The following is a 27,204-nucleotide window of genomic DNA, read 5'->3' as shown; positions in this document are numbered from 1 at the left end:
GAGTTTCAAAGGAGAAGTCTGGACATGTCAAAAGTAAACAATGCTTTTGGTAGTACTTCTATAAGAGAGAGAAAGATGACCAAAAGTTCCCATGTCCCAACCAGTAACTGCTAATTTCAGACCATCGTCTAACAGTTTCTTTTCTTTTAAAAAATCTCCATAAATTTAATAGGAAGGGTCTATTTTGCAAATGAAACTACCAGATTAAGGGGCACCTGGGTGTCTCAGATGGTTAAGCAACTGCCTTTGGCTCAAGTCATGATCTCAGAGTCCTGGGATCAAGCCCCATCTCATGTTCCTGGCTCAGCGATGAGTCTGCTTCTCCTTCTCCCTCTTTCCCTGCCCCCTGCTCCTGTTCTCTCTCTCTCTCTCTCCAATAACTAAATAAAATCTTGGTTTCACTTACTTCTGAAACATAAGGAATAGCATGGAAGACATTAGGAGAAGGGAAAAATGAAGGGAGAGAAATCAGAATGGGAGAGGAACCATGAGAGACTATGGACTATGGGAAACAAATGGAGAGTTTTAGAAGAGAGAAGGGTAGGGGGGATGGGTGACCCTGGTGATGAGTATTAAGGAGGGCACAAATTGCATGGAGCACTGGGTGTTATACACTGGGTATTAAGGAGGGCACAAATTGCATGGAGCACTGGGTATTATACACAAACAATGAACACTACATCAAAAACTAATGCTGTACTGTATGGTGACTAACATAAAACAATAAAAAAATAAAATTTTCTATCATTAATAATTAAGTAATTAATTAAAAAAGAAAGGAACTAGCAGATTAAATATAAAGGAAGAATAACTTTAGAATTCTTAGAAAATTCTCCTATGCATAATCAATTTATAATTGATTTGAACATTAGTATGTCTACACTATGCATGATTCGAGATCTGCAGGCAGTTGACAAAGTAGGTATAACTCATTTCTCTGTAGTAGCTAACCCAATTACTATAACTCTTTTCTAAAGCCAGATTCTTTTCTTTAATACATTTATGCTCAGCTTTGTTTGATGTCTCATTTGATAAGAATAGGTTACATTATTTACTTGGGAAAGTCAATGGCTCATCTGGACTGTTATTTTCTAGAAATGTACTTAAGTCTCATTGTAGTAGGCAGAAGTCTCAAAGTCCACTCAATATTTCCTTCCCTAACCCCAGGGACTGCAAATATCATGAGATGTTACCCCTATTTTTAGATTATGCCATATGGCAGAGTTGGTGTTAAGAAAAAGAGATAATTAACATGAGAGATAACCAATGCTGGTGAGGATGTGGAAAAAAGGAAGTTTTGGTGCACTGTTTGTAGGATTGTAATGTGATATAGACACTATGAAGAACAGTATGAGGGTTCCTCAAAAAAACCTAAAAATTAAAACCTCCATATCATCCAGCGATTCCACTTCTGGGTATATATCTGATGGAAACAAAATAAGTGTGTCAAGGAGCTATCTGTGTCCCCATGTTCATTTCAGCATTGTTTACAATAGCCAAGACATAGAAACAACCTACATGTCCACCAACAGAAGAATGGATAAGGAAAATGTGGTAGATAGATACATATATACACAATGGAATACTATTCATCAATTTAAAAAAAGGAGGGAAATCCTGCTATTTGCTCTCTCTTACCTGATCCACTTTCTGGTAGTGAGCTCAAGTCTTCCTCAGGTTCTTCTTCATCACACATTTCTAAACAGGCACTGTTACCTTCTGCTGAACAGAATAAAATCCCTTAGAGGATCCAGCATACGACCAATGGAAACAATAGCAGGAAAAACCACCCTGACAATCAAGGTGGCTCAAATAGCTTCCAGGTGGGAATGTCCCGGACCTCAGACCCTCCTGTCTTTGAGTTCACCTGACCTGGAAGTTAACATGGCTCATGTCCCTGTCACCAGTGGCTGAGAATGGTTCACCCATCTCCCTCCCTTACCATGCACCTAATTCCCTCTCTTTTTGACCCTTTTCACTTGGCTTTACACATTTCTTCTGTATGAAGAAGTGAAGAGGAAGGGAATCAGTGGAGGAGGGAAGAGAAGGGAAATTTTCCTCCTTGTAGAGAGAAAAACAAAGATTTGGCTAGTGAAATGGAAGTTGAAATTGTACTTACCTTCCCCGTCACATAGCAGTTGCCTGGGCACTTCCACTGGTTCTCCTTCACTGATCATCTGGGGAGCTTCAGGATCATAGGACCATGAAGGGAAATAAGGAAATGAGCTGAGCCAGGATGTTCAGAACACAGGTGAGCTGCCCTTTGGGAAAAGGGACATCTGTTCCAAGGACCCCACTTGAGAGCCAACTGGGCCCTTCTTCCCCTGACTCCCCTACTCTCTGCTTCTCCATTTCCTTCCCATAGATCTTCCTCCAGAGATTTCCACTTCTGCACTAGGAAAATATTTGTGCATCTTTGATTTTGTGGGCTCCACTCCCCCGACTTCTTCTATTTCTTTACTTTTCTTTTTGTTTCCTCAGTGGTGATCTTAATCATTTCTTTCCTGCTTATTCCTCCTATCTCTCTTCTTCCAGATCTCTCTAATCCCTAAAACAGGGTCCACCCCTTCTGTCACTGTCTCTCTTGATTTCTTCCCCTTCCAACTGGCATTCTTTACTTGTAAAGTGGAAGATTTTCTGCTTTAGGCCCTGTCTGTTCCCTCTGGAACTCTTCTTACATGGGACCACATTGACCTCTGTTAGCTTCACATAGCCACTACCTGCAATGAGATGCTCAGGGCATGGGTCTCTGCTCTTCCTCCTACTTGATCTTAGGGAAAAACAAGTAATCTTCATCTGTGCTTCCATGCCTTTCTCTAAGGAGAAATAACAGCAGTTTCCCTAGCCTAAGTCCTAAAGCCTCACTTGCCAAAGTACTTTGGAGATTGAAAAAAAAAAAAAAGCACAAAATAATCCATGATGACGAAAGCTATAATTTGGGTTCAAGAGCCCTTGATCTTTCCTTCTGACAAGAAGATCTTAGAACCACATTTCATCTGAAGCCTACCCAAGTTTATGACAATATAATAATAATATTAAGCACTAGGTATATACTTAATTAACTGTTATTCTTTATAGAAAATAAGAAGTAGCCAGGGTTTAAAATCACAATACTGAGTCCTTCCTATGAATAGACGTAAAGAGTGTGAAGGAAAAAAGGCACTGTCTTTGCCTTTATTTTTTATCTACCACAGTATTTATATACCACAGTATTTATCTACCACAACATGAAGAGGGAATACATCTGTTCTAACAATAAGGGCCATGCTGTTCAGTTCTGAATTTAGCTGCCTGATACCCTGCAGCCCAGGGCTGGCAATCCCTTCCTTACCTTGCCCACATGTTGATGGGGAACTCAAAGCTTCCTGAGGCTCTTCTTCCTCATGGGTCTCCCAGTAGGCATTGCCATGCTCTGCAGAAAGGAATGAAACCCCTAGTCATCTCAGTACACAACCAGGGGAGATCATTGTGAGAAAACTCACAGTGAAAGCATGGAACACTTGGGAATCTGCTAGGCGGGGCTGTTCCTTTTACAAACCATCTGGTCAATCTCTGGGCTCACCTGGCCTCAGGTTGACTCACTCCTGTTGCCATCACCAGAGCCTGAGGACCAACCACCATCTTCCTCCTCTTGTGTATACCTAATTCTGTCTCCACTTCTCCTCGTTTCCCATTGTCCCTGCTCATTACTTCTGTCTCTCCCCTTATCTCCTGCTGTCAGTGTCTCCAAGTGCTTCTCTTTGTTTGGATGTGTTTCTGTCTCCTTTTCTTCTGTATCTTTTTCTCTTGTGCCTCTGACACTCTTTAGTGTTTTTATTACCTTTCCCTATCTCATTCAGTTTTTTTCTTGCTTCCTTTCTTCTAAGTTAGGAGAGGCATCCCTAAAATAGTACTGTATAACCTGATCAGGAGGTGGGATAAGGAACAGACTAGGTCAAGGCAACACCACCACGCACAAGGAAAAGTTGTTCTAAAGCCCACATATAAAAGAAAGATTATAACATTGCAATCACTGAAAATATTTACACTATCATGAGTATGAGGCAGAAGCAATAGACTGGGGCACCATGGTGAGTGGGAGACACAGAAGACCACAGGAAGGACAACTGATTTAATCCTAAGACAACAAAGATCACCAGGTTTACATCGGAAAGTAATATGATCTGATTGACATCTTGCAAATAACAATCATGCTAAAGTGGAGAAAATGAAGAGAATGGGAACAAGAGAAAATGGTACATTCATGTCCCCTTTAACAAGGGAGCAAACTCTGGAGAAGGAGTTTCTAGTTTCACAGAAGAAGCTGTTAGCATCAGTTTTGGAGTGTCAGTTCCTGAAAGTTATCTAAATGGAGAGGATCCTGTGATAAATGCCTTCAGGTACACAGAGGGCTGACCTTGGGAGACAGGTGTCCCTAGCAGGCATGCACTTGAGACTCATTCTATTACCTGGGAGTAACTGAGACAGCCAAGGAGAGGGTTATTGGTTTCTGAATATGTTCTGGGCACCACTTCCTACCTGGGGAGATTAAATCTGAAAACTCACTACCAAGATAGACTCCTTTTGTTGGAAGATGCTCTTGTCTAGACTTGTACTTCAGCTTTACAAGATCCCAACTTCTCCCCTATACGGCAGTTTCCACCCCTTATTGATTTTTAAATTATTTTTATATAACTCTTTCTCTACATAGTATCCTTTGTGCTTTCTTCCACGTTATTATTATTTTGATGTTTATTTGCCATATTATTATATAATCTCTCTAATTTTCATCTTCATACCTCTATTCTCCATTAACTTATATCCTTTCCAGGTTGTCTCTCACTTTCTCTTTTTCTACCTCTGTTTCTCTGAGTCTTTCCCTCTGGATGCTTTAAAATTTCCCTTATTTTATCTATTTGCCTTGTTTTCACAGATGCTTCCTCCCAAACTGACAGAAGTTCTTCCCTTTTCACATGGACCACAATACCAGACAGCCTTCCCTCATCAGCTCTATGCTAACAACCTCCCTAGGGAACTTTTAAAGTGCAAACCTATCACTCATTCACAAAACTTGTGTCCATATTTCTGGTACTTACAGAAGTAGGCTGAAAATGATCTCGTTGCTTCAATTGCCATAACCTGCTGTTATTTGGGGTTTTGTGGACATTTAATAAAATGACCCAGGCCCTTCTGCTCTGGTGCCCCAGCCTACCTCTGTTATATCCTGTCTCCCTATGTTCTCCCTGCCTGGAGAACTCAGGAGCTCTGTTCACCATTATTCTTAGTCTCTCTCACAGTTTTGGAAAAAACAAGACAGAAAATGGACACAGTCTCACTTGTATGTATGTGAATATGAAGAATAGAATGGTAGGATGGGAGAAAGGCAAGATTTTTTTTTCCATGCTGATCAGAAAACAAAAGTTTATTGAGAGAGTTGGGAATTTAAATCAGAATTACCTTGTCCCTCTTCTGCTGGTTGACTGGGCATCTCCTCTAGTTCTCCTTCATTAGTCACTGGGGAAACTCTGGGATCATAGGTCACTGCAGAGAAACAAGGACATGATGGACCATGAGGGTGATGGGAGCAAACCTCATCATGTCCATGCCCCACCAGGATGGGAAAGCAAGCTGCCTGCTCCATGGGGCCCCTTGGAGCCACATTGTCTTGTTCTGCTTTCTGCCATCTTGTTACATCTGCCTCCACACATCTGTTTCCTAACTGTGCATCTCTTCCATTGTCTGGGCTTCTACCCCATCTCTTGTTTTTAGGCCTTAGTTTTGTTTTTGCTTTTCAGTGATAATGTATCTATTTTCTCTCATTACCCTGTCAAGCTTTCTTACTCTAGATGTCTTCAAGCCCAAGTGGTTGAGTCCATTCCAATGTTCTCTGTCAGTATTGCCCTTTCTCTCCCCACCAACATCAGTTTTTCCCTTATTTTTTTAAAACTCAAGAAAACTTTTATTTTAGGAGGTGAAACAGGCCCAGCCCCAAAATAGAAACAATTCTCTTATACTAAGGTGGAAGACTGATGATTACATTCTATTAGAGCAGAGGGGCTGTTAAAATATTCTCCTGTCCACAGGCCCTTAAGAATGTTGTCAAACAGTTGAAACATTTGGAAACCCATGCCCAGGTTTTCTTTTTTTCTCTTCTTAAAAATTTTTTATTTAAATTCAATAATTAGCATATACTGTATTATTAGTTTCAGTGGTAGAATGTAGTGATTCATCAGTTGCATACATTACCAGTGTTCATTACCATACATACCCAGTGTTCATTACTTCAAGTGCTCTCCTTAATGCCCATCACACAGTTAGACATTTCTCCAAAGAAGACACACAAATGGCCAACAGACTCATGAGCAAATGCTCAACCTCACACGGCATCAGGGAAATACAAATCAAAACCACAATGAGATACCACCTCACACCAGTCAGAATAGCTAAAATTAGTTTTCCTCTTAATGAAGGTCTTATGTTGGACCCAACTTCTTTGGGAATGTGTGGGACTCCTGGGGCTTCCTCTTCATGTTCTGACCACAGGACCCCACCTTGACTGCCAGGTGGCTTCCCACAACTCTTCCCTCAGTGACATACCCACTGCTGCCCACTCTGCCTTTTCTGCTTTGCCCTTGCAAAAAGAATCTGCATGCCTTTCTGTGCTTTGTTTTTCCATCCACAAAACAGATGTTATGACAGTTTACATACCTGTGTCTTAAAGTTTTTCAAAGATAAAAGGAAGTCTCCCACAACCCAGTAATCTGATAGAGACTGTCAGAAACTTTGCACACCTGTCTCCCACACTTTGTTCTCTTTCTCATTTTTACCCTTCCCACATGTGTCTGCCTCTTCTGTTTCCACCTCTGTTTCACTCTTGGGATCTCTTGGCACTCCTCTTTATCTTGATTTGTTTCTTTTCCCATGTCTGTTCCCACCTCCCTTTTTTCCCCATCATGCTTCCCTGGTGCTATGCTTTATTTCTTCTTCCTGACTCTTATTTTGGGGGTCAGAAAAGGCATCTCTGAGATGGTATCTAATATCTACATGATTTCACCAGATTAGTGAGCGAGTGGGCAGGAAAACTGTCCAGGCACAGGGCCAAGCATGTGCCAAAGCTCAGGTGAGAAAGAGTAATCAGATAATTAAAATTACTAAACAAGTTTTATACAAATTTTTGAGGTAATTGAAGGACAGACATGAGGCTGGACCAATGGGGAGGAAAGTGGATTTAATCCTTCTGACAACAGGAAGTTATCAACTTAATGTAGGAAAGTAGAATAGAACAACCTGTATTTTCAGAGTCCTCTAGTTAACCTGGAGAGATTGGGTATGAGGGGAACATGACTGGAAGGAAGATATGAGACTAGAGGCTGTTGCTCTGGTTCCAGAGAGAAGAGACATCTGGCTAGAGTGTTTGTGTTGGTATTGGAAGGGAATGGATGGGCAAGAGACAAGTTCGAGGTATAACTGACTAATCTCGATGACTGATGGGCTATGTGAGTTGAGGGAGGGGGATGAGTCACTGATGACCCCTAAATTTCTGCCTGAGGAATGGAACAATGGGGTTCTGTCCTGAGATAGGGAACACCAGGAAAGGAGGAGATCTGGGGTCAAGAAACATGGTATGTGTAATTGGGGGTATCTTGTCTTGAGGTTCCTGAAAAACATCCAAATGGAGATGTCCTTCAGGCCCCCTGTACAACTGTATTCAGACCCTGAGATGAGTGAGGTTAGAAAACGAGTCTGGGCCAGACAGGTGTTTGGCGATCATAAGTTATAGATGAGAGCAGACAAAGATGACAGCGGGGAGGCCCACTGCCTCTGAGAATATTATAGGAACCATGTTGATAACTGGGGACATGATAATTTGAAAACCATGGCTAACATTTTCCACCCTTAGTGGCAAACTTGTTTCCGATGAATGACTTCTCTCAATTCCTACAATGTCCCAAACTGTCTTCTCTTTCCCTTGTACAGTGTTCATCTCTGCTGAATTTTCACTCATCTCCTTTTTCTTAATGTGTAACTTCTATTGCCCCTCCTCCACCCTTTCTTTTTCTTAGTGTTTCCCGCCCACCCCACCCTGCATTTTTCTCTTAACATCATGTTCCATGTTCTCTATCTATCTAAAATGATGGAGTTTATCTCCTTTCTTCAATGTTGTTCATTTCCCTGCTTCTATCTGTTCTCTCTAGTTCTTAACTTTCTGTTTCTAATTTTTCAACCTAAGAATTAAAACTGAACATTTAAATTTCAGACTTTATTTCATCCACATCCATATTCCTTCCCCATATCACCAATGTTCTGGACTGTGGTCATTGGCAAATGAGCAAGGATCCTTCCCTTTGCCAGGTACATTTTGAAATTCTTTCACATGAATTCTCTGTGTTGCAATTATTCCCATTATACCCATGTTCCTGGCATAGCCTCAGGGAAAATAGGTTGGAAATGATCTCCCCTTCCTGATAACACGGTTATATTTAGACTTGATGTCTATTTAAATAGAATTGCCAATCACTTTGGTCCTGTTTCATGGAGTTTCATTTCATGACTCCATCTATATTTTTCACTCTCCCTCTCTTTGTCTATGTTCTATACCCAGGGAAACCCCAACCAGTCTGAGATCATTCTTCACTGCTTGTGTCTCTCAAAGGAAGCAATCAGAAGCTGGGCATAGTTTGTCTATGTGAATATGTCAGGATGGATGGATGGATGGATGGATGAATGGATGGATGGAAGGGGAATAGGGAAGGGATGAAACAAGGTGTCCCTCTACATTGATAGGAAAATAAAGTTTTAATTAGATAACAGATCATTTAAATTTTAATTACCTTCTTTATCATAAGGTAGTAATCCGGGCATATCTTCTGATTCTCCTCCGTCATCCCTTTGTGGAGCCACACGTTTGTAAGACGCTGAAGAGAGAAACAAGAACATGATAAACAGTTGGCGTGGACTCTGCCTGGATGTGGCCAATACTCAGAGAGCACTGGAGCTTGATGTTCAGAGTACAGGAGAACTGCTCCTTGGGAAGAAAAGTATGTTTGTACCCACTGAGCTTGCTCTGCATTTTTAGCACCTTCTTAGGTCCGAGTTCCCTTCTCTTTCCTTCCCTCTTTTCCCTCTAACCCTGTCTCCACATGTTGCTGCCCTGCCCATGAAGCTGTGGGTATCTTTGTCTATGACTTCTGCCATCTGTTTGCACTTCTCTCTTTTTGCTCCTCCACGAAGTTCATCTCTTTACTCCATTATCTCCCTATTTATTCTCTTACCTCACTTTCTCTCTGCTATACTTAGTATTTCATTAACCCTATGCAATCCCTGGGAAGTAAGTTAAAGATTATCTCTCCCCTCCCAAACCCCAACCTGCTAGAGTTTAGAGTTCATATACTGTCAGATAAAATTGGGCCTACTTAGCCAACTCCATTGATGCTCCCAGTCTACATTCTTATTATTCTGTTCCCATTATTCTTCACCCTAGAGCCCTTCCATTAAGGTGCTTAGCCTCCTTTCCCCTCTGTCTCCCACACACCTGAGGAAAGCTGAGTCAAAGTGTAGATGTGTGTCTGGGGGAAGGAAAGGAAATGTCCCTTGCATACAGACAGGCAAACAAATTTAATGAAGTAACTGGTCATTTAAATCATAATTACCTCTCCCATTGCCTGGTAGCAGTTCGGACATCTCTTTAAAATCACCTCCATTCGTCCTTTGGAGAGCTTTGTGCTTACAGGAAACTGAAGGGAAATGCAGAAATGACCAACCAGACGTGACAATAAGGGAACAGAGCCCGGGAACCTCATGCTGAACTCTGGTGTTCAGCACTCGGGTGAGATTCTCCTTGGGAAGGAGGACCTCACCTAAGACGTACCAGAGCCTCCCTCTAGCTCTTCTTCTTCTGTTATCCTTCATATACCTCCTTTCCTTCTCATTGTTCTGTCACCACACACTGTTTCTTCTATACCATGAAAGACTGGACATCTCCATGAATCCATGGGCTTCCCTCTTTGGCTTTTTCTTATTCGTGGCTCTTCCTTGTTCTCTGTTAGTTTTCCTACTCGTGGCTCAGTTTTTCTTTCTAAATCTCTTGCCTCCCACATGGTAAGTCCCAATCCTGCCAGCTCTTTCTGCCTTTCCTTGTTCTCACTACTGAAATATATTTGTTAGGATGAAGGCCTTCTTACACTGGGCCCTGATCCACTGGCCTAAATTCCTGAACACTTTCTGGGTTCCCCCGTGTGAACTCTGCCCTGGTGATACTGGCCACCCTGACTGACAGCCCCACATGATGATCACCATAGTCCTTCCAACTTGTGTAACTACTTTGACCTGGTAAAAGACCCTTATACACTGCAGTGCTCCTATTTCTTTATCTATAAAATAGGAAGAAGCAATAGTTTGTCTCCCTAAATGCATAAGTTTGTGAAGATGAAATTATATCTTATTTGCCAAAATTCTTTGAAAATCACAGTAACATAATAAAAACTATTTGACAAAAATTTTAATTTACGGTGGAGAGCCATTGATCTGAAGGACTATGTTTCTTCTGGGCTTTTTCCAGTATTAGGCACAAAATAATAACATTATCAATAAATAGCATAATGCTTAGTTTTTATTCTCTGGAGAAGCTAAAGGGTCCGTGGGTATAAATCCAAGTTTTTACTATGAATAAGAATGAAAGACATCCCCCTTCTTCAGCAAATCTCTCCCCGAATGTGTATTTGGGAACATTTATGTGATTCATGGGATTCCAGAACACCCTGGATTTTTTCACTGTGGAGTGTGCTCAGGGTAAAATGCATCAGGAAACACCAGCTTGAAACTCAGCTGCCTGACACCCTGCAGCCGAACACTGGCAACCTCCCCACTTCTTTGCTGGGCCCACACCTTGGTGGGGAGCATAAGGCTTCCTGAGGCTCTTCTTCATCGCTAGTCCACCAACAGGCCTCGCTATCCTCAGCAGAAAGGAATCTCAAAAGGAAATCTCACCGACATCTCAATTTATGACCAAGGGAAAATCACAGCAAAAAAATAAGAAAAAACAAGAAACCCTGAGAAACTGAAATGCCCCATTCCACAAGACAACCTGACCTGAGGTTATGTTTGCTTCAGTAGCTTTCACTAGAGGCTGAGAATAATTCACCCATCATGGGAAAATATTCCTCTTCTTACTTACACATCATCCTTTTTCTATTCTTCCCTTTTCCAATTCTGTAAATCTAATCACTCCCTGCCTCAGGTTCTGCTGTTGTCTCTTGGAGCTTCTCTTTCTCTTGGTATGTTTCTCTCTTGTTCTCTGTTCCTGCAACTTTCCCCCTTGTTTTCCCCGATACTGCTCCTCCTCTCCTACCATTTGTCTCTCAGTTGTTCCTGCCTAGCTTTCTCTAAAGACAGGCCTCCCCAAGATGGCCTGTGTTAAGTAGGACTTAACCAGAATGGAGGAAGTTACGCCAAGGGCAGTGGAACAGAAAAACAGTTCTAGACAAGGCACATGAAAAAACTCAGATGTGAAGGAGATATTTAACAATTAAAATCATTGGGGGAGAAAGTTTCTTCTATTTTTCTATTTTCTTCTATTTTTTTACTTTTTTATTTTTTTAAATTTTTTAAAAGATTTTATTTATTTATTTGACAGACAGAAATCTCAAGCAGGCAGAAAGGTAGGCAGAGAGAGAGGGGAAAGCAGGCTCCCCACTGAGCAGAGAGCCAATGTGGGGCTTGATCCCAAGACCCTGAGATCATGACCTGAGCTGAAGGCAGAGGCTTTAACCCACTGAGCCACCCAGGCGCCACAATTTTCTTCTATTTTTTTTAAAAGATTTTATTTATTTATTTGACACAGAGAGAGAGAGAGATCACAAGTAGGTGGAGAGGCAGGCAGAGGGTGGGGGCGGGGTACAGGCTCCCTGCTGAGCAGAGAGCTGGATGAGGGGCTCCATCCCAGGACCCTGAGATCAGGACCTGGGCTGAAGGCAGAGGCTAGAGTCTTAACCCACTGAGCCACTCAGTTTCTTCTATTTTGAAGTAATAGTGTAGCAGGCAGGTGATGAGGCTGGAGAGATAGGCAGATGGCTTATTGTGGGGCAACTCTGGACCCCACTGAGAGAAACTTTTATTTAATTCTTGATGTATTAGGAAGTAGGAAATACTTATTATTTTTCCTAAGTAGGAAAATAATACAATCTAATTTTTATTTTCAAATGTCCCATTCAGTTGAAGGGCAAATAATGCACTTAATGGCAATAAGTTTGGAGGGAGGAGGGAGGCAGAAGCCTGCCTATGAGAACCACGATAGTTGACAGAGACATGGATTAGAGACTCGGCTCTGGGCACTGGACAGATGGACAGGTGGGAGATATTCTGAAGGAGAACTGACCATGTTGGAAGAGTGACAGGTATGTAATTGAGGGCCAGAGAGTCATGGGCAACTGCTAGGTGTCCAACTTGAAAAAAACACAGGTGAACAGCAGTCTATCACTGAGGGACAGAATACTGAGGAGTTAGATCCAGCTTGAGCAAGGAAGAATGAACAATGCTCTCAGTTCAGGGTGTGCCAAGGTTAAGGCTCTTGAAAGAATGCCAGTGTTGGTATCTATCTGACCCCTGGCTTTCAGGTCCATGGATAAATGAGCTCTGAAGATGACCTGGGGTGGAGATTTGGTTTTGGGAATCACTGAAATATTCGGGGAGAGGCCTATTGCAATCTGACATTTCGTAAGTGCCACTTTGATAATTAGGGACAGTTAGATCTGGAAACTCAGAGCTAATGTCAGCCTTTGTGCCCAAAGGTGCTTCTATCCCGTGCCCTGGCCCCAAACCTGCAGCATCCCAACCTGTTCCTCTCCCTCTTGTCCCCTATTTATCAGCCCCCTAGTTTCCATCTATTCTATTTCTCTCCATAGGTGTCTTTGCACTTCCCCAGCTTTCCCCATGTTCTAGTATTTATTTTCCATTCCATATTGCTCTTACTGTAGATTTTTTTCTCAATTTTTATCTCTAATCCTTGAGTCATTTTTCAATTAAATAAACTCTCTGCTACATCTCCCACTTCCTCCCTGCCTATCACTGTTTCTCCCACTTTACCTTGAGCTTCTATCTCTCCATGAGCTGAAATCCTCCTGATTAACTCTCTCATCATCTCCAGCACTCAAGGCTTTGACTACAGTACCAGGGGCCTCCCACTGGCCAGCTCCAGGGGACCAGTCTCCCACATGGACCGCACATGGATGCTACCTCCAAATTCCTTTCAATGGTCTCTGAAGTTAACTGAAATTTATCCCCCTTCCCCACCCTTGAGGGTAAGAATGTATGTTCCTTTTAGAAAACTGGATCCATTTGTGTGATTTGTCCTGTTACCCTAGCTACCTTTTCCTCGTTTTCCTTCTATATTCTCCGTCAAAGAGTAGTCTCTCTACTGAGGAGCTCAGATTCGTTTTTCTCATGGTGTCTGTTACATCTGTGGGTAGGTAAGTTCAGGTAGAAAGAGGGACTAGCAGAAGTCTGGGATCAGAGACAAAATGCAGGTTTTGCTCCCACAAAGATAAGAAAACAAAGATTTAATGCAGAATTGTAAGTTGAATGATAGTTACCTTGCCCCTCATTAAGCAGTAAGCTGGATGTCTCTTCCAGTGCTCTGACATTATTCATTTGGGGAAGTGAGTGTTCACAGGACTCTGAAAAGGGGACAAGAATATGGCAGGACTCAGACAGTGACCAGAAAAGATACCTCTGCGTGCTGAAGCTGAACTCTGATGTTCAAGCTCTAAGGACCCCACCTGGGGCTCACCAAAGCCTTGCTCACCTCTTTTCCATTGTGATGCACCTAACTGAAATGTAAAACAACTGTGTCCCCAATGCAGCCGTGGCACTCACTGGCCATTTTCAACACCTGGAACATTTCCACCAGGCCAGAGAGTTCCCATGTGCTGATTTCAAGTCTGTTTCCAACTATTGTAAGCGACCACTCTTCTGATTTTTTTCACCTTCAATTAAGTCCTTTCTTTCTGGAAATGTGCTCATGTTGTGATGCTCACATAAATAGGGTCACACAGCATACACTCTTGTGATTGGCTTCTTTTGCTCAGTGTACATCGGACTCTTGAACAACACTCACTTTATTTTAGATATATAGATTTTAGACTTTATTTTAGATATATAGATTTCTATATTGGTAGTTTCAATTTACACACTAGAACACAGAATGTAAGTCGCCGAAGTAAGCAAGAGGTAGAGCCCAATGTGAAGCCGGGCAGTGAGAACTCAACACGTTTGCCTAGTGTATAGAAGAGGTGTATAGAAGAGGATACTGGTGTATAGAAGAGGTGTATAGAAGAGGTGTATAGAAGAGGATTCGAGCCTAGATTGGTCATGCGACCTTGCACAAATCACTAACTATCCTCATGTCTCTGTTTCTTTCCCTGGAAAGTGGGACTAACAAAACCTTATCATAAGGGTTGTAATGAGGAGTACTTGTGAAGGGATAGTTGTGTCAGAGTAACTTAGCAAGAAATCATAATTTTCTGTATTAATGCCGTAAGCATTATAATTTGAGAAAAGTTGGCGTTGCTACTGTTGTCACTGTTAAGTGATTATTGCCCTTTATTCTCTTTCCCCCCTTACACTTTCTTTTTCCTCTCTCTCTCTTTCTCGCTTGCTCTTTAAGTAGGGAACTCACATCCCTGAGATCAAGACCTGAGCTGAGCTCAAAAGTCAGATGCTTAATGGACTGAACCATCCCAGAGTCCCTCTTTTTCTTCTGCACAGCATCACTCCTTCCATATTCTCTTCTGCACACAATTATTACTCTCTCTCCCTCTCTTTTCTCTTATTATGGGAAGCATTTACAGCAGTTCCTTGGCTTTCTCTTTGGGTCTGCCTCCTGGTGCCAAATCTTACCCCTTCCCAGATCCACTGAATTCTTAATTCCCACTAAATTGCGTCTCCTGGTCACAATAAGATCTGCTCTTGTGCATTCTTGTTATACCTTCTGAGTGGTCCTATCTGCCTGGCAACATTTTTGAATTCCACACCTGGTTGGTTAGTTAGGATCCCATACAAGCCATCACTGGCCTGGCTTTCCCTTCCCCCACCATCTCCTTTTATACTCCTCCCCAGGGGGCACACTCCACCCAGGAGCTTGGCCCCCTGATCTCTGCTGCCTTACCTCTCAGCAGATGAGAGAACAAGTCTCTGTGAAATCACACATACCTAATTGGTGGGGTACTTGTAAGTGGAACATTTCCTTTGTCTCTTCTTCATCAATGGCTTCATAATGGAAGTTGTCACAAATCACTGGGAAGAGGAAGAAAAGGCAGTGACCAGGAGCTTCCTCTCTCAACTACACACCTGGCTCACCCCTGACTCCAGCCGTTCAGCGGGAGCCTTCCAGCTCTCGGGGAACCCTGGGCTTCAGCGGGTCTCATGGGATGAGAGACTGATGTTACTGTACATCTCACAAGGTTTAAGAGAAGATGGACAGTGGAAAAGTTGTAAATAGTTCAATGAACTATTTAGAACAAGGAAAGCTAATTTAAAATAGATTATATATATATATATATACATATATATATATATATATGAAATGTATTTTGTAAATTCTACATGCAACTAGGAATAGAGAAGAAGCAGAGGGATTTCACCAGGAGGAAAGTAATGTTTAAAGAGAAATAGACCTATATAAAAAAAGAGAGCCCCAATATCTTTTAAGGATGGAGGTTTTAAAGGAAAGAAACAAAGAAGCAAAGAAACAAGAGAAAGAAAAAGAGGAAAGAAAGAAGGAAGAAAGAGAGGGAAGGAGGGAGAGAAGGGGGAAGGGAGAGAAGGATAGAGGGAGGAAGAACGGAAGGGAGGGAAGGACGGAGGGAGAAAGGGGATCTTAGATCAGGGAAGGAGGATGATCTTGTTACAAAGTAAACTAACAGTGAAGAGGAACTAGCATTTTCCTGGGGTGGGGTGGGTGGGGAGAGATACAGGGAACAACAACAAAAAGACACTCTGTTAGGCACACACAGTTTGAGAGATACAACTGAAGGTGAATATCACAGCTGTACCAGGGTCCCAGGAAATGGCAACAAAAAGTGCAGGAAAGCAGCCTAGGGCACCCCGCTTCGCAGCTGCGTCTAAAGGCAACTCAATCAAAGATAGATGGAAAAGCAAGACTCACAAAACATGAGAAAAGAAATCCAAGAAATAGAGAAAGACACCAGCCAAGAAAGATGACAGGAGCACAACTTCTGGAAGCAGCCCCCACTGAAGGGTGAGGGCAGTAAGGTTGGGGGAAAGATAGAAAGGCTCAATTCGCACAAGAGATGCTTCTGCAATCCCCAGGACACATTGACTTCTTGTCCAGGCAAACTCCAGAGGAGGACATGGGGATAAATGCTGTGTGAGTCAGAGGTCTTGGGAACACAGGGGGCACCCCACGTGCATGTATGTGTCTCTCTACAGGTTGAACAACCATCCTACCAGCTTCTTGGCTTTGGACCTTGACCCATGGCTCCCTTGAACAGTAGGGTCTAGGAGGCGCCAGCAGCAACCTCCTGGTGAGTGTACAGGGGCGTGGTAAGCCTCAGCATGGGGAGCCCCAGAAACTAACAAGGAGCTGGTGTCCAAGGAAGGGGATCCCCACAGACCACGGAGAGGATTAGAGCCTCTGAGATGTGGGCAGTAACAATAACTGCCATTCCTTCATACCCATGAGCTTGGGCCATCCTAGTTCTACATATTAAACTAACTTAAAATTTATGATTGGTATTTGATTTCCTTTATTCCTTTTTTGACTTGGATATACCATAACGTGGAAATATAGTTTTTCTTTTAATCAAGGTTTGGCTTTCACAAGCCAGCATGTCCCAGTCTGTACATTGACTTCTTTCACTTTTTCTCTGCTTAAAAATCCTTCATTACCTCCTTATTTCCCAGATAGTAAACTTCAAATTTCTCGGCACTGGGAATCAGACCCTCAAAAATCCCCAGCAACTTCCCTTCACAGAATTAGCTTCCAAACACTCTCTCCCAGGCTGTATTTTCAGCCACAGCCTTCTGCCAGCCCACTGGTCCTTTCCCAGCTGCCGCTCCCCAGTCCTCTCTAGTGACTTCTCCGCTATTTGTCTGGAGAAGTAAGTTGGCAACAACTGCACCAAATGACACATTTTCTAAGACAAAGAAAACCTTTGAATATTTACACAGGACTACAGGTAACAGAGAAGCTTCCTCCCCTTTCCTACAAAAGCACATCATTCATGCCTTCCCCCCTAAAAAAATGTAGAGGTTCAAATCCTATATTTCTCAGCACCAAATTCAGGTCCTGGCTGAGCAATCATTGGTGGAGTTACTTGGCTAAAGGTCTGTCACCCCCACTGGCTGTTAAGTTCCATGAGGACATGGATCATGTGCATTTTCTTCACCACTGTCCGTGCCTGCTATGGAGCAGTCGCTCAATAAAACGACTGTCAAATATTAATGAAGATTGAATGAATGTATTAGTATGAATGGGCTTGAATCCCCCAAAGTTGTTGAAAGCTGTAATTACCATTTTGGAAGCTTCTGCAGATCTCAAGTAAGTCAGGATAGGCCCTTAGGTTAGGGTTGCTGAACAGTGCATCCAGAACTGTCTTGTCAAATGTCTTCTCCAGTTCACTGAGCGCATGATAGACCACTTTTTCCACTGGGACCTGATTCCAATAAGCTTCTTCAAAATTCTTAAAAATATTGAACAGAGAATTATGTAGACATGGATTTGCAGGTTATAGAAGATGCAGATTGTAGCCCAGATCACCTGTTCTCTTGTGAAATGTTAGAATGTCGCACATGTTTGGATGACTTCTTAAATAACCATCACAAAAATAGACCCTTATTTGAACGTCTCTGACACTGATGCACACTTGAGGGAAGAATAAAGGTGGCTTCAAAGTTGAATGATTGTGGACGTTTCAAGAGCCTGGCTAGGATGCTTTAAGAGTGGTAATGACTGGTAATGAGAGGCCATTCTGTTGACAGGACAGTAACCACTGCCCTCCCACCAGGACTGACCTGCCCTGAAGGGCTCCAGGAATTCAGGTGGCCACTCTTCCCGGCAATGAATGTGGCCAAAGGGCAAAGAAAATTCATAAAGACAAAAAGAAGACTTGTCCTCAGTGTCCCCAGGAAGACCCATTATTAACCTTCCTCCGTGTCCTAGGGCTCCAGAAATTTCTGAAGAGCAAGAAATGATTTTGACTGAGAGTGTAAGCATTTGCCTCTGGATTTATCCTAACGTGACCCAGCTTACCTGTGAGTTTCAATCATCTCGGGTTCAGATGTGTCAAATAAGAGGGCTTTGTAATGAAACATTGCCCAGTTCATTTATTTGCTTTTAGTTCCTGTTACTCGATTGTATAAATGTACCTAAGATGCACTGTAGCTTTGTAACATCTCCAGTCCTAATCCAGCTCCATCTCCACCACCATGCCCTTCCCTCCCACATTTCCTACTGAAGAAGGAATGTTTTCTGTGTTGCTGTTTCTCCTGTCACCTCTTAACTTACAGGATGGTGGTGGTCCCCACGCACAGAAGACCCTTGGGCCTGTTCATTGCACCCTGCAGTCTAGCAGAACATTGGTGGAGCTGGATATCATAAGAAAAGTCTCCTCACTTACTTGGAACTTTTGCTCAGAGATAAAGCCACGGTCTCGGAGGCCCATAAGGAGAGGAAATGGCTTATTTATTGCACTTGCAATCTCCACCTTATTCTCTTTGAAGAACCTAAAAATAAACTCAGCCTGCTCCTCTGGGATTTGGTCTTCTAGGTTCTGGTTCCCTGTGGATATCCTAAGAAACAAAAGACACATTACGAATTGAGTTTCCAAGAGGCCTGTGGTGAGTGGAAGATTTTAGACATGAAAGAGAATCACGGGAGAGCCAATGTGTATCCAATAGTGTTCTTGTGGAAGGACCAGAATAAATGGAATTTGTTTACTGACAGAGTAATCAAGGATGCAGTAGAAGAAGACACTTCACTTAAGAAAGACTTGTATGTGGCAGTGAAAGAGTTCACCCGTGATAATCAAAACTACTGAGAAAGACTTTACCTGAATCTTCTAAAGAAAACATTGAATTTAAAAATGTTAACATCTTTACAGGAATTGATATGATACTGTGATAGCGAATTTTAGGTGTCAACTTGGAGGGGATTTGGGGAAGAGAATAACATTTAAATTGGCAGATTTCGAGTAAGTAGGCCGTCTGTAATGTGGGCCTCATCCAATCAGACAAAGGCCCAGATAGAACCAAAAAACTGACCTTGCCATGAAGGCCCAGATAGAACAATAAGACTGAAGAAATTCACTAACAGACCACTTTCAGACCAGAACTACACCATCAGCTCTGATGGGACTCCAGCCTACCAGCTCTATGGCAGATTTTGGAATTGCCAGGATCCATGTTCATGTGAGCTGATTCCTTTTATTTTTTAAGATTTTATTTATTTATTTGAAAGAGAGAAAAAGAGAGTCCATAAGCAGGGAGTAGAGGGAGAATCAGGTTCCCTGCTCAGCAGGGAGCCTGATGCAGGGCTCAATCCCAGGACCCTGGGATCATGACCAGAGCCGAAGGCAGATGCCTAACTGGCTGAGCCATCCAGGCACCCCACAAGCTAATTCTTTATAATAAATCTCTTTTACACATGTGCACATACACACACACACAAACACACATACACACATTTTGTTTTTTCTGTTTCTCTGGAGAAACCTGACTAATATACACAGTTGTTGTTGGTTTTTTTTAAGATTTTATTTATTTATTTGACAGAGATCACAAGTAGGCAGAGAGGCAGGCAGAGAGAGAGAGAGAGAGAGAATGGAAGAAGCAGGCTCCCTGCCAAACAGAGAGCCTGATGCAGGGCTCAATCCCAGGACTCCAGGACCATGACCCGAGCGGAAGGCAGAGGCTTCAACCCACTGAGCCACCCAGCCGTCCTATATACACTGTTTTTAAAAGAAGTTCATAGACCAGGGGCGCCTGGGTGGCTCAGTGGGTTAAGCCGCTGCCTTCAGCTCAGGTCATGATCTCAGGGTCCTGGGATCGAGTCCCGCATCGGGCTCTCTGCTCAGCAAGAAGCCTGCTTGCTTCCCTCTCTCTCTCTGCCTGACTCTCCGTCTACTTGTGATCTCTGTCTGTCAAATAAATAAATAAAATCTTTAAAAAAAAAAAAAGAAGTTCATAGACCAAAAAAAATACAAAAACAACTAAGATAATATTACAGAACATAGCACTGAACAGCAAGGTGTTTTTTCTTTAAACAAGGTATGCCTGATTTGTTTGCCTTTTTCCATGTATCATTATATTTATAATGTGTCCATATTGATATTTTTAAGTCAAATCAGTGCATTTTAATTGCTGTGTAATAATATTTTACATAAATATAGACAACATTTTCCTAATAATCCTTTACTGGTAAATGTTTAGGTCTATTCCGATTTTTTGTTCTTATGAGCAGTATTTTTGTGAACATCCTTGTTTAGATCTCCTTATGTGCACATAACAAGAATTCCTTTAGCTTATGCACCTAGAAGTTAATTGTACAGTAATTGGGTATACCACCTTCAAACTTTTAAGTTGCTAAGTTCTTTTTCAAAGTGATTGATTAGTTTATAGTCTTGCCAGAATTTCATAAGAGTTTTTCTTTAGACCTTTGTAGACACTAAGTATTGTCATACTTCAAAACTTCAATCATGATGGCTGTAAAGCCAACTTAATTTTGTTTTCATCTACATCAGGAAGTATTTTCTGCAGTTAAAAGAAACATGCAGGAAGTAGCAGGCTGAGACGACATCAGGTAGCCAGAGATCAGCTAGATAGCTTATCAAACCATTCTGAACACCTACAAATCCAACAGGAGATCAAAGATAAGAGCAACAATTCTAGAAACAAAATAGACCACTTTCTGAAAGGTAGGACCGGCAGAGAAGTAAATCCAAAGCGATGGGAAAATAGACCACGGGGGAAGGGCCCAGCTCCTGGCAAACGGCAGAGCAACAGAGCACAAAGTCAGTACTTTGAAAGTCTGCTCCACTGAGGGACATCGCTCCTTAGGCTAAACCGGGGTGAAGCCCACGCAGGGACATGTGGCCTCAGGTCCTGCGGGGTCACAGAAGGATTGGGGCTGTCTGAGTGTCACAGAACTCACAGGTATTAGAGCAGGGAAGCCAGCCACAGAGACAGAGCCAAGGAGTGAGCTCTCAACTCAGGGTTACCTTGAACCGTAATCCGTGGCACAGGTCACTGTGAGTGGGGTCCCTACAAGATCCGGGGAGACACCCCCTAGAAGAGCTCAGGGATCTGCAGTGTTCAGAGACTCTAGGCAGAGCTGCATGCCAGAGACAGAGATGCTTGGTCACAGGCTGGGTGAGCTTGGAGCGCGGCCGGGGTCCAGGGAGACAGGAGTAATTGAGCACTTCTCTCTGAGTCTGCACTGAGAAGTGGGGCCCTGAGCTCTCGGCTCCTCCAGGCCGGAGATTGGGAGGCTGCCATTTTCATTCCCGTCCTCCGGAACTCTACAGAAAGCATTCAGGGAACAAAAGCTCCTGAAAGGGAACCCGAGCGGATTACTTAACCTGGCCCCTGGTAAGGGCTGTGCAATTCCACCTCAGGCAAAGACACTTCAGAATCACTACAACAGGCCCCTCCCCCAGAAGATCAATGAGAAATCCAGCCAAGACCAAGTTCACTTACCAAGGAGAAGAGCGGAATTCCAGAGGAGGAGAAGGCAAAGCATGGAATTCATGGCTTTCTCCCCATGATTCTTTAGACTTGCAAAGTTAGTTAATTTTTTAAACTTTATTTTTTTTCTTCTGCTAATTTTTTTTAACTTTTACCCTTTCCTCTTTTAACATTTTTAACTAGCTTATCTTAACAATATCTTTCATTAAAAAAATAACCTTTTTTGAACCTTCATTATTATAGTCATATTTTATCCTTCATTGTATCTAATTTTATTTTTTGTATACACATAGGGTTTTTTCTTCTAAAAAATTTGGAGTACAACTTCTTCTAATAGATCAAAATACACCCTAAATCTAATACTGGGCTTGTTCTAGTCTCCAGCCTGAGCAAATTCTCTCCACCTTCTTTTTCATTATTCTCCCAACCAACTTACCTTACCAATTCCTTTTTTAGAAATTTAAAAAAAAATTTTTTTTCATCTTTATAGTCATATTTCATCCCTTCATTGTGTTTACCCTTACATACGTCCTTCATTCTTTAAAATTTTGGGAGGTAGTTTCTTCTAAGAGACCAAAATACTTCCAAAATTAAGTAGGTGACCCTGTTCTAGTCACCAGTCTAATATATACATATTTTTTCTTTATTTGTTTTCTTTTTTTAATTTTTTTTTCTGAACTTCTTTTTACCTACTTCCCCACCCCCGCCACAATTTGGGGTCTCTTCTGATTTGGTTAAAGCACATTTTCCTGGAGTCTTTGCCACCCTTTTAGTATTTTATTTACTTCTTTATATATTCTTATCTGGACAAAATGACAAGATGGAAAAACTCACCACAAGAAAAAGTACAAGAGGTAGCACTGAAGGCTAGGGTCCTAATCAATATGGACATGGGTAATATGTCAGATCTAGAGTTCAGAATGACAATTCTCAAGGTTCTAGCTGGACTTGAAAAAGGCATGGAAGATATTAGAGAAACCCTGTCCAGAGAAATAAAAGCCCTTTCTGGAGAAATAAAAGAACTAAAATCTAACCAAGTTGAAATTAAAAAAGCTATTAATGAGGTACAGTTTTAAAATGGAGGCTCTTACTGCTAGGATAAATGAGGCAGAAGAAAGAATTAGTGATATAGAAGACCAAATGACAGAGAATAAGGAAGCTGAGCAAAAGAGAGACAAACAACTACTGGACCACAAGGGGAGAATTCGAGAGATAAGTGATACCATAAGACGAAACAACATTAGAATAATTGGGATTCCAGAAGAAGAAGAAAGAGAGAGGGAAGCAGAAGGTATATTGGAGAGAATTATTGTAGAGGATTTCCCTAATATGGCAAAGGGAACAAGCATCAAAATCCAGGAGGTGCAGAGAACCCCCCTCAAAATCAATAAGAATAGGTCCACACCCTGTCATCTAATAGTAAAATTTACAAGTCTTAGTGACAAAGAGAAAATCCTGAAAGCAGCCTGGGACAAGAGGTCTGTAACATACAATGGTAAAAATATTAGATTGGCAGCTGACTTATCCACAGAGACCCGGCAGGCCAGAAAGAGCTGGCATGATATATTCAGAGCACTAAACGAGGAAAACATGCAGCCAAGAATACCATATCCAGCTAGGCTATCATTGAAAATAGAAGGAGAGATAAAAACCTTGCAGGAGAAACAAAAACTGAAAGAATTTGCAAACACCAAACTAGCTCTACAGGAAATATTGAAAGGGGTCCTCTAAGCAAAGAGACACCCTAAATGTAGTAGACCAGAAAAGAAGAGAGACAATATACAGTAACAGTCACCTTACAGGCAATATAATGGCACTAAATTCATACCTCTCAATAGTTACCCTGAATGTAAATGAGCTAAATGACCCAATCAAAAGACACAGGGTATCAGAATGTTTAAAAAAAACAAAACCCATCAATATTCTGCCTACAAGAAACTCATTTTAGACGTGAAGACAACTCCAGATTTTAAGTGAGGGGGTGGAAAACAACTTACCATGCTAATGGACATCAAAAGAAAGCCAGGGTGGCAATCCTTATATCAGATCAACTAGATTTTAAGCCAAAGACTATAATAAGAGATGAGGAAGGACACTGTATTATACTCAAAGGGTCTGTCCAACAAGATCTAACAATTTTAATTATCTATGCCCCTAACATGGGAGCAGCCAACTATATAAACCAATTAAATAACAAAATCAAAGAAACACATTGACAATAATACAATAATAGTAGGGGAATTTAACACTCCCCTCACTGAAATGGACAGATCATCCAAGCAAAAGATCAACAAGGAAATAAAGGCCTTAAATGACACACTGGACCAGATGGACATCACAGTTATATTCAGAACATTCCATCCCAAAGCAACAGAATACACATTCTTCTCTAGTGCACATGGAACATTCTCCAGAATATATCACGTCCTGGGTCCTAAATCAGGTCTCAACTGGTATCAAAAGATTGGGATCATTCCCTGCATATTTTCAGACCACAATGTTCTGAAGCTAGAACTCAACCACAAGAGGAAATTTGGAAAGAACCCAAATACATGGATAGTAAACAGCATCCTCCTAAAGAATGAATGGGTCAACCAGGAAATTAAAGAAGAATTGAAAAAATTCATGGAAACAAATGATAATGAAAACACAATGGTTCATAATCTGTGGGACACAGCAAAGGCAGTCCTGAAAGGAAAATATATAGTGGTACAAGCCTTTCTCAAGAAACAAGAAAGTTCTCAAATATACAACCTAACCCTACACCTAAAGGAGCTGGAGAAAGAACAGCAAAGAAAGCCTAAACCCAGCAGGAGAAGAGAAATCATAAAGATCAGAGCAGAAATCAATGAAACAAAAACAAAAAACAAACAAACAAACAAAAAACCACAATAGAACAAATCAATGAAACCAGGAGCTGGTTCTTTGAAAGAATTAATAAGATTGATAAACCCTTGGCCAGACTTATCAAAAAGAAAAGAGAAAGCACCCAAATAAATGAAATCATGAATGAAAGAGGAGAGATCACAACCAACACCAAAGAAATACAAATAATTATAAGAACATATTATGAGCAACTCTATGCCAACAAATTTGACAATCTGGAAGAGATGGATACATTCCTAGAGACACATAAACTACCACAACTGAACCAGGAAGAAATAGAAAACCTGAACAGACCCATAACCAGTAAGGAGATTGAAACAGTCATCAAAAATCTCCAAACAAACAAAAGCCCAGGGCCAGATGGCTTCCCAGGGGAATTCTACCAAACATTTAAAGAAGCACTAATTCCTATTCTCCTGAATACTGTTCAAAAAATAGAAATAGAAGGAAAACTTCCAAACTCATTTTATGAAGCCAGCATCACCTTGATCCCAAAACCAGACAAGGATCCCATCAAAAAAGAGAATTACAGACCAATATCCTTAATGAACACAGATACGAAAATTCTCACCAAGATACTAGCCAATAGAATTCAACAGTATGAAAAACCCATCGCAAATATCATTCTCAATGGAGAAAAACTGAAAGCTTTTCCGCTAAGGTCAGGAACACGGCAGAGATGTCCATTATCACCACTGCTATTCAACATAGTACTAGAAGTCCTAGCCTCAGCAATCAGACAACAAAAAGAAATTAAATCCATCCAAATTGGCAAAGAAGAAGTCAAATTATCACTCTTTGCAGATGATATGATACTATATGTGGAAAACCAAAAAGACTCCACTCCAAAACTGCTAGAACTTATACAGGAATTTAGTAAAGTGTCAGGATATAAAATCAATGCACAGAAATCAGTTGCATTTCTCTACACCAACAACAAGACAGAAGAAAGAGAAATTAAGGAGTCCATCCCATTTACAATTGCACCCAAAACTATAAGATAACCTAGGAATAAACCTAACCAAAGAGACTAAGAATCTATACACAGAAAACTATAAAGTACTCATGAAAGAAATTGAGGAAGACACAAAGATGTTCCATGCTCCTGGATTGGAAGAATAAATATTGTGAAAATGTCTATGCTACCTAAAGCAATCTACACATTTAATGCAATTCCTATCAAAGTACCATCCATTTTTTTTTCAAAGAAATGGAACAAATAATCCTAAAATTTATATGGAACCAGAAAAGACTGCGAATAGCCAAAGGAATATTGAAAAAGAAAGCCAAAGTTGGTGGCATCACAATTCCGGACTTCAAGCTCTATTACAAAGCTGTCATCATCAAGACAGCATGGTACTGGCACAAAAACAGACACATAGATCAATGGAACAGAATAGAGAGCCCAGAAATAGACCCTCAACTCTATGGTCAACTAATCTTCGACAAAGCAGGAAAGAATGTCCAATGGAAAAAAGACAGCCTCTTCAATAAATGGTGTTGGGAAAATTGGACAGCCACATGCAGAAAAATGAAATTGGATCATTTCCTTACACCACACACGAAAATAGACTCAAAATGGATGAAGGACCTCAATGTGAGAAAGGAATCCATCAACATCCTTGAGGAGAACACAGGCAGCAACCTCTTCGACCTCAGCCGCAGCAACATCTTCCTAGGAACATCGCCAAAGGCAAGGGAAGCAAGGGCAAAAATGAACTATTGGGATTTTATCAAGATCAAAAGCTTTTGCACAGCAAAGGAAACAGTTCACAAAACCAAAAGACAACTGACAGAATGGGAGAAGATATTTGCAAACGACATATCAGATAAAGGGCTAGTGTCCAGAATGTATAAAGAATTTAGCAAACTCAACACCCAAAGAACAAATAATCCAATCAAGAAATGGGCAGAAGACATGAACAGACATTTCTGCAAAGAAGACATCCAGATGGCCAACAGACACATGAAAAAGTGCTCCATATCACTCGGCATCAGGGAAATACAAATCAAAACCACAATGAGTTACCACCTCACACCAGTCAGAATGGCTAAAATTAACAAGTCCGGAAATGACAGATGCTGGCGAGGATGCGGAGAAAGAGGAACCCTCCTACACTGTTGGTGGGAATGCAAGCTGGTGCAACCACTCTGGAAAACAGCATGGAGGTTCCTCAAAATGTTGAAAATAGAACTACCCTATGACCCAGCAATTGCACTGCTGGGTATTTACCCTAAAGATACAAACGTAGTGATCCGAAGGGGCACGTGCACCCGAATGTTTATAGCAGCAATGTCTACAATAGCAAACTATGGAAAGAACCTAGACGTCCATCAACGGACGAATGGATAAAGAAGATGTGGTATATATACACAATGGAATACTATGCAGCCATCAAAAGAAATGAAATCTTGTCATTTGCGATGACGTGGATGGAACTAGAGGGTATCACGCTTAGCGAAATAAGACAATCAGAGAAAGACAAATATCATATGATCTCCCTGATATGAGGGAGAGGAGATGCAACATGGGGGGTTAAGGGGGTAGGAGAAGAGTAAATGAAACAAGATGGGATTGGGAGGGAGACAAACTATCAGTGACTCTTAATCTCACAAAACAAACTGAGGGTTGCTGGGGGGAGG

General features: G+C 41.5%; 1 protein-coding gene across 1 annotated transcript in view; it reads right to left on the bottom strand.

Moving 5' to 3' along the window:
* The window catches only part of SP140 (SP140 nuclear body protein), a 72,515-nt gene that overhangs the window by 32,968 nt on the left and 12,343 nt on the right, over positions 1 to 27,204 (bottom strand). Inside the window, exons 4-13 of the mRNA XM_032857446.1 lie at positions 18,612 to 18,783; positions 17,507 to 17,675; positions 15,184 to 15,267; positions 13,566 to 13,649; positions 9,630 to 9,713; positions 8,811 to 8,894; positions 5,437 to 5,520; positions 3,332 to 3,412; positions 2,120 to 2,185; positions 1,639 to 1,722 (exon numbers count right to left, since the gene is read on the bottom strand). Of these exons, the coding sequence (XP_032713337.1) occupies positions 1,639 to 1,722; positions 2,120 to 2,185; positions 3,332 to 3,412; positions 5,437 to 5,520; positions 8,811 to 8,894; positions 9,630 to 9,713; positions 13,566 to 13,649; positions 15,184 to 15,267; positions 17,507 to 17,675; positions 18,612 to 18,783 (992 nt within the window). The remainder of the gene's footprint in view (positions 1 to 1,638; positions 1,723 to 2,119; positions 2,186 to 3,331; positions 3,413 to 5,436; positions 5,521 to 8,810; positions 8,895 to 9,629; positions 9,714 to 13,565; positions 13,650 to 15,183; positions 15,268 to 17,506; positions 17,676 to 18,611; positions 18,784 to 27,204) is intronic.

The sequence above is a fragment of the Lontra canadensis genome, unplaced genomic scaffold, assembly GCF_010015895.1.
Source record: "Lontra canadensis isolate GAN:19392208 unplaced genomic scaffold, GSC_riverotter_1.0 scaffold13, whole genome shotgun sequence".
NCBI classification, from domain to species: domain Eukaryota; kingdom Metazoa; phylum Chordata; class Mammalia; order Carnivora; family Mustelidae; genus Lontra; species Lontra canadensis.
The sequence above is the reverse complement of the archived record's forward strand: the minus strand, read 5'-3'. Positions and strand labels throughout refer to the sequence as shown.